Here is a 9,413-nt window from a genome sequence, read left to right as displayed (position 1 = left end):
CAGATGGTTTGGAGTCAAACAGTGGTCCTCTTATTGTTGAGTTGCAGAAGCCTCACGGTGCCAGTCTGGGAATCACTCTAAGTGGTATGGAAACATGGGAATGAGACTCTATCAGTAACTGTATTGTGTGTATGTGTATTAGATGAGAGGGTCCCTGGTGAGCCTATAATGATATCAAGAATAAGAGAAGCTGGCATTGCTGACAGGTAATGTGTCACTAATGTGGATTAATAATAGATACTGTAATGTGAAATCAAATGGTCATAACTCAAAAATTGTTTGTTGGAAACAGCTCAAACTTTCTACACAACATAAGTACATGTATATATATCTTGAAAAATATGAAAATAGAGAATTCTCTCCTTTGCAATTTTGGCAAAATTCCATGTATGTATAGTAGCACATGGCCTCAGGCCAAATTTTGCTAAAATACAGGGGCTTGACCAGATTTTTTGGCAACTTTAAAAATTCATAAAAAATCCAATTTTGATCGGAATCAGCTCAAACTTGCTACACAACATAAGAGCATGTATATGCATCAGGAAAATTTATTAAAATGAAGCATTCTTTCCTTTTCAATTTTGGCAAAGTTTTGCCTGAGACCTATACTATAGTACAGGGACTTTGACCAGATTTTTGAGCAACTTATAAAATTTTAAAAAAATCTAGTTTTGATCGGAATGAGTTTAACTTTCTACATACATGTAGCATAAGGACATCACAATGTGTCAGAAAATGTAATAAAAATTGTGGGGGTGTGATTAGAAGAGGCTATTTCCTTACTGTAATTATGTACTACATGTATTATAATAGGATTGGCATATTACACTGTGGCGATAGACTCCTCTCTATCAACGGAGAGAAACTGATCGATAAGTCGGTACAAGAGGCAAAGCATTTATTGAATCATTCTGACATCACTGTTAAACTCGAGGTCATGCTAGCTAATAATTTCACTGATACTGATGGAGGGAGATTACCTGTATCACCTGCTGATGACGCCATTAGTCGAGTATCATCACGCTGCTCTCAGTCGGTGCCTGTTGAAAACCAAAGAAGACCCTCACAATGTATGTATAGTTGTACTCGTATCAATAAGAAAGTTCTTGAATTGATAATTTGCTTAGTGAATGTTGAGTTTTTAAATTCTCTCTCTCTCTCTCTCTCCTTATTTTGTGTAGTATCATTAATATCAGCTACCTCGTCCAATCAAGTTATGTTGCATCCAGAGATTATGACTATCACATTATCAGCAGATCCCATTGGCTTTGGTATAGCAATAGAGGGCGGTACTGATGAGTTCAGCAGCTATCCTGTTGTTATATCGGAAATATTTCCTAACGGCCCAGCAGCAATGTATGTTTATGATGGTTTAATTTGTTAATTTTATATCTTACGATTTCACAGTTGATATAAACCAGCATCTAGGGAAAACTGTTTTATTTTCTAAAATTTGTTTTGTTATGTTTCTTAACCCTCTCTCTCCCTCTCTCTCTCTCCCTCTCTCTCTCTCTCTCTCTCTCTCCCTCTCTCTTTCTCTCTCTCTCTCTCTCTCCCTCCCTCTCTCTCTCTCTCTCTCTCTCTCTCTCCCCCTCTCTCTCTCTCTCTCTCTCTCTCTCTCTTTCTCTCTCCCTATAGACTCGGTAGATTATTAGAAGGTGATCGTATACTATCCATTAATGATGAGAGTCTAAGTGACGCGTCTTTGGACCACGCCTCTAAACTGATCAAAGAAGCCGATGACACTTTGAACATGGAAATCGAATTTGATGTTGTTGGTAAGAGAGAATCGAGGGAGGAAGACTATAAAAGATGGTTTGTTACTTTTTACTAGATTCATCAGTAGTTCCTACTTCTGGGACGTTTGAAGTTTCACTCCTCAAAACAGGTTTTCTTAATTTAGGATTATCGATAAGAAGTTAGTCTATTAATGCATACATACATGTGTACATTGTACATGTATTTAGTCTTGTACATGTAAACGATAATCTTAATGTCTATAAAGGCTTTTTATTGATTTTAATTCTTCACCCTCCCTGTATAGAGAGTGGAGACAAAGTGTGGATATCTGATCTTAAAAAAGGCGGGATTGCTTACAGGTGGGGGTACTAAAAATGACAAATTTTAATTAATTCATAATACATGTACTTACATGTACATTATTATGCACATCATTTCAGGAGTGGTTCGCTTAAAGTTGGTGACATATTGCTGACCATCAATGGTGTGAGTGTGGTGAATGGTACACCACACGAGGCAGCTGCTCTATTAACTAGCAGTGGAGAGAGAATATCACTAAGTGTCAGGAGAGAAGCAACCAATAACTTTAGTAAGCTATGACCACTTTCAGTTTCCACTTGCCCATTTGTGCATGCGTATGTACATGTACATGTGCTTTTATAATGTGCGTTCATGTGCATCTGCATTTGTACATGTACATGTACATGTACATGTACATGTATATGTACAATGTACATGTACATGTAGTTGTACATGTACATGTACATGTGTATTAATGTATAATGTCTCTTCTCTCTCTCATTTAGTGCCATCAAAGCAATTACAGTCAAAGTCCACTCCTGTCATTTATGCTGTGGAGCTAACAAAGAATGGAGATAGCCTAGGGATAAGCCTTGATGGTAATAATTACAATGTATTTTAATATGTACATGTACATGTATGCAACTACATGTACATGTATGTATGCATGTACACTGTACATGTACATTATCAAATTAAGATTCTTTTGTCCTCTTTTTTAGGTTCCGAGCAGCCAGGACAGCCCATTGTGATTTCAAAGATTAGAGAAGGAGGTGTTGCCCATAGGTGAGTGGGTGTGGTCATTACTGATTTGACTCCACTTCTTTTAATTAGAACTGGTGCTATTAAGGTTGGTGACAGGATAATAGCTATCAATGGAGAGTCCCTGCTTACTAAAACCATTGACGATGCTTGCTGGATACTCCAGAATGCTGGCAATACAGTAACACTGAAGATTAGCAAGGGCGTGGTTAGACGAAGTAAGTGGGTGTGGTTAAGTGGTTGCTATGACGATTGTTGTTAATATATAGGACAGAGACCGAAAATGATGACTTCTACAAATCGAGTAAGTTGGAAAAATTATTTTAAAAACTCGCATGTACTAGCTATCACCTCCAATGTTACCTTCTCTCTCTCTCTCTCCCTCTTCCTCTCTCCCTGTACAGTATTACAAGCAGCAAAGATACAACAATAGATTTAAGAGTAACTCTCGTATACCCAGTCGTATCAGCCACAGCAGTGAATCAGAACTAAGTGCATCATTCACTAGCCTAGAAGGATCAGTACCTTATCTGGTTCACTCCCGACACCCTCATGAGAAAAGACAACAACAGCTTCCTTTTATGAACGGGGCAGTGCCAGGACGATATAGTCCCTCTAGGGGTCCTAGGGGAAGTGGGCGTGGTCGATTGAGTCCAACGAAAGAGCGTACGAGCCCCAACAGGGAGAGAAACGGGGGATCAAAGGCTGGGGGTGTAGGGCTAAAGAATGGAGGTGTGGACGGGTTCCATCGTTTGAGTATTACAGAGACTACAGATGAGGAGACTCAAGAGGAACCGCCTCTTCTCTGGGAAGGGGAACAAGCTAACGGGGGAATTAGGAAACCAGGGGCTTCAAGGAACGGGGCTTATTCTAATAAAAGCCCGCACAGCCCACTAGTAGAGTCGACGTCAAGTTGGAGGAATAATTTAAAGATTGTTCCGAGTTCGTCGGAAATATCTGAGACTCACGATTCGTCTGTCTCCCACGCTCCCCCTCCTGCCCCCTCCTCTGAGCAGCACCCTGTTCACGATGGATTTGAAGAGAAGATGATGGAGACTATTTATCGGAGTCAAGGGTTCACGAGGAAGCTACGCCATCTTGCACAGTCTGGATCCTCTGCAGAGGAAAGCGATCAGGAAATGAGTGGTTTATTTCTTCATCCTCACTATCCTTTCTCTCTCCACCCTCCCCCTTCTCACCCAGAGCCTGGAGAAGAACTCATAGAAGTGACGGTTGTTAAAGAGAAGGACTTTGGGTTTAGTTTCAGTGATGGGCTAAGCGAACCAGGTGTGTATATAAATCAGATTAATCCTGAAGGACCTGCTGCCCACTCTGGACTTCAGTCCTATGACAGAATCATCGAGGTATGTCACTAAAATGATACATTTTAAAAGTCATTTATATACAGTGTATTACATGTACTGTATTTATTTCTTCTCTCTCTTTCTTCAGTTTAATGGATCGCATGTTGCTGATTATGATTGTTTCAAGCTTCGACCATTGTTCTCAGGGACTGATACCATTGTACTGACTGTACTTCGCAAGTCTCTCTCAAGTGGAGTGGGGAATGGAGCAGCTGCCAAGTCCATTAATTTACCCACCACTTCCAACGGTCCCAGTCTACCAGTTTACTTATCCTCATTGACTGATGATGAGGGCCAATGAGTTGTGCGACCATCTCTCTCTCTCTCTCTCTCTGTGTCCCTTATTACTGTATTTATGTATCATCAACATCTTGTCTCTCTATCTCTCCCTTTCTTCCTCTCCATCTCTTGAAATTTTGTATCAAATATTAAATATTATTATTTATGTATTATTCCAAGAACTAAAAGTATAATAAGACATAGGAATGAGAAATCTCACATTCTGCGAAGTGTAATTCAACAGTTGCCATTATATACATGTAGTTGCCAGTCTTAGTATGCAGTCTTATACATACTTAATTTTAAAATTGATATCTTTTTACACTAAAGTATGAATACAAATTTGATATGATACTATTGGTTCCAGTTCTTATACTCCACAGAGGTTGGTTCACTATTGCTGGCATCAGACGTGGTACTTCCTTTTAAAACAAGTCTCGCCCCGTTATTAAAATCAATATGAAGGCTTCTCAGCTCTTTACCATGACGCCTTGCATCAGCTGGGGTTTCTGTCATCAAGGAAACCATGGCGGTATCCTTGTCCCCAATAACTTGGAATAACACTTCAAGAGTTGGGGGTTGGTAGCGAAATGGAAGGAGTGATCTTAGAAATGATGGACCACGTCTTATGGTTGGTAGAGTCCACACTAAACCTCCTCTGTACGAGTGTGCTGAGAGCAGTCCTACTCTTAGTGAGCTGCCTATAGCCTCTCTGATCTCATTGTTGGCTCTTAGCATGGGCAGGAGTGATGATTGGAGTTTTCTCGGTTTAGGGAGCCGCAGTCTTTGATAGAATTTGATTGCAGGGAGGAGGGATATCCCAAGGATGAATCCATAGGAGAAGGTCTTGCTTACTGACCACCATTTGGAATATTTTGTTGTTTTCTCTGGCTTTTCACTAGCAGCCATTTTGCACCTGCTCCAGCCCCGCCCACTAAAATATGACCACGCCCACTTCATGTTAGCCAATGTTATCCAATGTCACACAGATTGAAGAACCTTTGGACATCATTAGGGTCTAAGTTAGGAGTCTATAGGACTATTCCATTGTTCTTTTGTCTTGGGGCTGGTATTGAGTGGTTTATGATTAATGTGCAAATTGGAAAAGAGACATTTTGTAAGAACCTCATAAGTCATTATTATTATTATTCAGGCACAAAATCACATTTCAAACTTTCTATGTAATATATTTATAGACATATGAGGGTATAATTAGAATAGCATTAGGGGATTAATGCATTTCGGAGCATATAACAATACTGTAGCCATTTTTGCAAGTTTAGCAATTTCTAAAAATCCAAATAGACCAATTATTATATAGAAAATGTAAAAAAGAGAATTTTCTCTGAGCCATTTGTTTAAACAGAAGTCTCATTCATTGCGTTTTGTTGATAACTACATGTACTCAAAAGTCAAAACTTTCAATCTCTTTCTAACAGACGATACTGTGATTCGTAAGGAAGCCGAGAAACGTTCAAGAAACAGAAAGCCAACTGCTATCTCAAATCAATAATAACAATTATATATATAATAATAACAACCTTATATACTGTATACATTATACATATTGTGTGTACTATTATCTCAAGCATGCCTGGCCGGCTGACATGGTCTGAATACATCACTTTCGCTTTTGTTGCCTTTTCCTCCATGTTCCTGGGTGCCACTTTTGTACACAGGATCTATAAGCCAAACCTGGTAAGTTTGATAGAAAAATAAACACCATTTTATTGACACTGCTGCTTTTGTTTGTATTATTGCTATCATTATTTTTGATTAGACTATCCCAGATGATCCACCATCACTAGAAGGCAAAGAATCTAAACTGATTGGCATCAAAAAAAGACCGTCATAAACAATCATGTATCGTTTGTACTCTTGTACATGTGTACTCCATGTAGAGGCTACTCAATGCGTGTATGTGTGCATATAGACATGGTTGAATGTGCCTATGTGGCTTTGTACGTCAACATTGCTTCATTACTGATTGCTTATAAATTGATGCATCAGCTGTTACAATAACTGTGTGTGTGTGTACAGATGAGCGATTTAATTGTGACTTTAATGGGGACCTATACACAAAGACTAAAAAGACTACTCTATACAATGAATGAATGATATATAGATCTATATATAATATACACACGCAATTAAGTGTCCTATATACAGCTCACAGTGTTATTTGAATCTTGACTTTGATCTGACCTTTGGCTCTGTATAAACAGGAGGGACTGAGTGACTGTCAGTCACCTTATCATAAGATGCTAGCACTACGTCATCACTCAAAGGTTTTGCCATTGTTGCGACTGGGACTTCATATGGGGTGACTATAGGATGTGGTTTATGGGGAGGTTTAGGAGCAACGTCTACTTTACTGTAGCCTGTAAAAATGACTGTGGGAGGATTCTCCTGCTGTCTTTGTCTTTGTGTGGTTGCTTGAGGTGGTGCAACTGTTAATGAGTTATCGATGGACTTGCTTGGTCCTTTTGCTATTCTTTGAGAAGATGCTTTTGTTGACGATGACCTGCGACAATCCGGTGTTGACATAACTGACTGGCACATTGGGGCCTCTTTTGCTTTCATTACAGTGGCAAGACTCTGTATTGCTTCATTCATTCCTTCTGCTCCTGCAGGAGGAGGAGGAGCAGCATTGCTAGCATTTGAGGACTTTTGGTGATCACTGAAATTACTGTATCTAGCATCTGTCGAGGTGCTTATAGGCTCATTTGTAATTCCTTCTTCTGCTCTACTGGTGCTTCTAACTCCTCTAACCCTTTCCCGGCTTCCTCTCTCAAAGAAAGATTTAATCAAGTTTCTCACAAGCAGCCACAAAGCACATATTTCTTGCTCCCTAAAACAAAACAATTTTATTTAGATAGTTTCGTGAGCCTTAACCTTTAACTTACACTTTAATTCCTTTGATAATTCTGATCAAGAGAACAGCTATGAAGATTCCTTCCACCAGGGAGAAGACGGCAAAAATAACGCTAAAAGCTACAGCAGCTTCGTAGCTCATTACGAACGGCGCTAGAGCTATGAAATTATAAAATGTGAACTCTCTGTCTCGTGCCTTATCTAGTCTCCAAAGGGAAAACAAACACCTCGCCCCAATGCAGATAAAGAAAACAAATTTCCAAATTAAGATATTATTACAATAATACAAGTGCACACATCAATAGTATCTAAAGAGTTGATTTATATACTCGTGATACACACAAAAAACAGAAAATGAAAGGATGACGGTATAATAATAGCTATGCATTATTATGATAATAATAAACAATTTTTCTATTTTTTTATCACTCATTCTACTTTGTAGTACTCTCTGCTGCTTTACGAAGCATGCGTGGCTTTGGTACAGGTTTATAAGGAGTCCCTGGAGCTGCAACAGAACTGCTAGATCTCCCCTCTATCCCTGGCAGTCGAGTTAGCTTGCTATCAGATGCATGTGCTACTAATGATGACTCAGTTGATTGTACATTGAATATATCTGAACTTGTAGCCGAGCGTCTTTTAATCTTTGAAGTCTTATCAGTGGCTTCAACTGATGTTTGCTTTACATCAGATCTAGACTGACAATCAGGATTGGGCTGACTGTTGACAACAGACTGCTCCTCTTGACGCTTTTCCTCCTTTCCTTCCTTTTCATGCCCACCTTTGTTGCCTTCAGTTTCATTCTCACCCTCGCTCTCCGAGATATTGCCATCAGCATTAGGAATGCTATAAAAATCTTCATAGTCTGCCGGCTCAATATCAGTAGGACGTCCTTCATCAGGATTATTGATTGCACTGTTTGATGAAGATGTCGAGAGACGCGAGTTGTTACTAATGCAAGAGTAGTCATGAACACTGTCCCTGTCTTGCCTGTCGTCTCGAGAGTTTTGTGACGAATCGTGTGAAATACAAGAATAATTGTGCTCACTTTCATTTGCCAAGGAATAAACATCTTCCTCTTCCTCATTCTTACTTACTTCCTCTACTACAATAATGGGGTGATCGAGTCCAGAGTAGCTAGCTCTGGGATCAAGTTTAGAGACACGTCTGTTAGGATTCTCATTTCGCTGGTTGGACTCTGAAATGACTGAGACTCTCTTGGTATCTTTCTCCTGATGAACACGGATAGTTGAATTCGACATGTAGTTAGGATTGTCCATGCTGACATCCACTCCTCTCTTAGGAGCAGGAGTCTTCCCATTTTGGGGGTCAGTGCTATCTGTAGACGATAACAAAAAATATTACTATGTTTGGTATCTTTATTGAAAAGGATGCCTAGTATATAAATACAATTTTCAATATCTGGTCCAATCAAAACATGCGCAGTGTTTGTATAGAGAGGTACACAGGCTTTGCTATTATTATGCTATCAGTAGCGATGCAAAGTATGATTGCTACTAAAGAGTAAACTGATGCCAGGTCATTTCAAAAACATTGAAAATAGATGCATAAATGCAGGCATTGTGTGAAATCACACTCCATGCATGTATGCATACTTATACTGCAAAGAATAATATGATTTTAAAGTTAAAAATTGGTTACAAGTACCTTCAGCCATTGAAGTATCATGTTTACTGGCATTGGCCTCTGCTGTGCTTTCCTGAGCAATGGGAAATAGCTCTCCTTTCCTTGTTTCTCTTAGCCTCTGATATCTATAAATGGAGAAGACAAAACTGCTATACTGATGTAGTAGGACTTATGCAATTTACTTGGTTCCTTGCTTTCTTTGGTAGCACATATAGCATGAAATAATGAAGAGAATTAGTATGAGTATGTATGATATGCTCAACAGAATAGAAAATATTATGATAGGTTGCTCTAAACAATCATCCATAGTGCAGTTCATTCAGGAGACAGCCAGTGTTACCTTCTTATTCCTCTATGTGAAGCCAATGGAGTTGTTTTATGACGGCGAGACGAACTTCAGCTTTGAGCACACAAGAGTTGTTGTAGCAGCTCAGCCTCTGTGGATAT

General features: G+C 39.3%; 2 protein-coding genes and 1 long non-coding RNA gene across 4 annotated transcripts in view; 2 read left to right on the top strand and 1 right to left on the bottom strand.

Annotated features, from left to right (window-relative positions):
- The window catches only part of LOC105314121 (glutamate receptor-interacting protein 2-like), a 7,398-nt gene extending 2,752 nt beyond the window's left edge, over nucleotides 1-4,646 (top strand). Inside the window, exons 10-23 of the mRNA XM_019999964.1 lie at nucleotides 4-84; nucleotides 143-206; nucleotides 814-1,070; nucleotides 1,182-1,356; nucleotides 1,639-1,778; nucleotides 1,835-1,918; nucleotides 2,045-2,099; nucleotides 2,181-2,329; nucleotides 2,547-2,639; nucleotides 2,763-2,826; nucleotides 2,875-3,020; nucleotides 3,072-3,106; nucleotides 3,207-4,166; nucleotides 4,255-4,646. Of these exons, the coding sequence (XP_019855523.1) occupies nucleotides 4-84; nucleotides 143-206; nucleotides 814-1,070; nucleotides 1,182-1,356; nucleotides 1,639-1,778; nucleotides 1,835-1,918; nucleotides 2,045-2,099; nucleotides 2,181-2,329; nucleotides 2,547-2,639; nucleotides 2,763-2,826; nucleotides 2,875-3,020; nucleotides 3,072-3,106; nucleotides 3,207-4,166; nucleotides 4,255-4,467 (2,516 nt within the window). The 3' untranslated portion in view covers nucleotides 4,468-4,646. The remainder of the gene's footprint in view (nucleotides 1-3; nucleotides 85-142; nucleotides 207-813; nucleotides 1,071-1,181; nucleotides 1,357-1,638; nucleotides 1,779-1,834; nucleotides 1,919-2,044; nucleotides 2,100-2,180; nucleotides 2,330-2,546; nucleotides 2,640-2,762; nucleotides 2,827-2,874; nucleotides 3,021-3,071; nucleotides 3,107-3,206; nucleotides 4,167-4,254) is intronic.
- A 1,330-nt stretch (nucleotides 4,647-5,976) lies between these two features.
- LOC109584333 (uncharacterized) lies at nucleotides 5,977-6,432 on the top strand. The gene is made up of 2 exons (XR_002185953.1): nucleotides 5,977-6,143; nucleotides 6,226-6,432. It is a non-coding gene; the product is annotated as an uncharacterized LOC109584333 (long non-coding RNA).
- A 61-nt stretch (nucleotides 6,433-6,493) lies between these two features.
- Nucleotides 6,494-9,406, bottom strand: LOC109584306 (uncharacterized). 2 transcript variants are annotated; one of them, XM_019999995.1, is made up of 4 exons: nucleotides 9,149-9,406; nucleotides 8,988-9,112; nucleotides 7,352-8,658; nucleotides 6,494-7,296 (listed from the first exon to the last, which is right to left on the bottom strand). In XM_019999995.1, the coding sequence occupies exons 1-3, from the start codon at nucleotides 9,283-9,285 to the stop codon at nucleotides 7,754-7,756; spliced, it is 1,167 nt and encodes a 388-aa protein (XP_019855554.1). In that variant the 5' UTR covers nucleotides 9,286-9,406; the 3' UTR covers nucleotides 6,494-7,296; nucleotides 7,352-7,753. The 2 variants fall into 2 exon arrangements, with proteins under 2 accessions (XP_019855554.1, XP_019855561.1); XM_020000002.1 differs by having other exon boundaries at nucleotides 8,988-9,091.
- Between the last annotated feature and the right edge of the window lie 7 nt (nucleotides 9,407-9,413).

Source organism: Amphimedon queenslandica, unplaced genomic scaffold (genome assembly GCF_000090795.2).
Source record: "Amphimedon queenslandica unplaced genomic scaffold, v1.1 AMPQUscaffold_13516, whole genome shotgun sequence".
Lineage (NCBI taxonomy): Eukaryota > Metazoa > Porifera > Demospongiae > Haplosclerida > Niphatidae > Amphimedon > Amphimedon queenslandica.
This window is presented reverse-complemented; position numbering and strand designations above follow the sequence as displayed.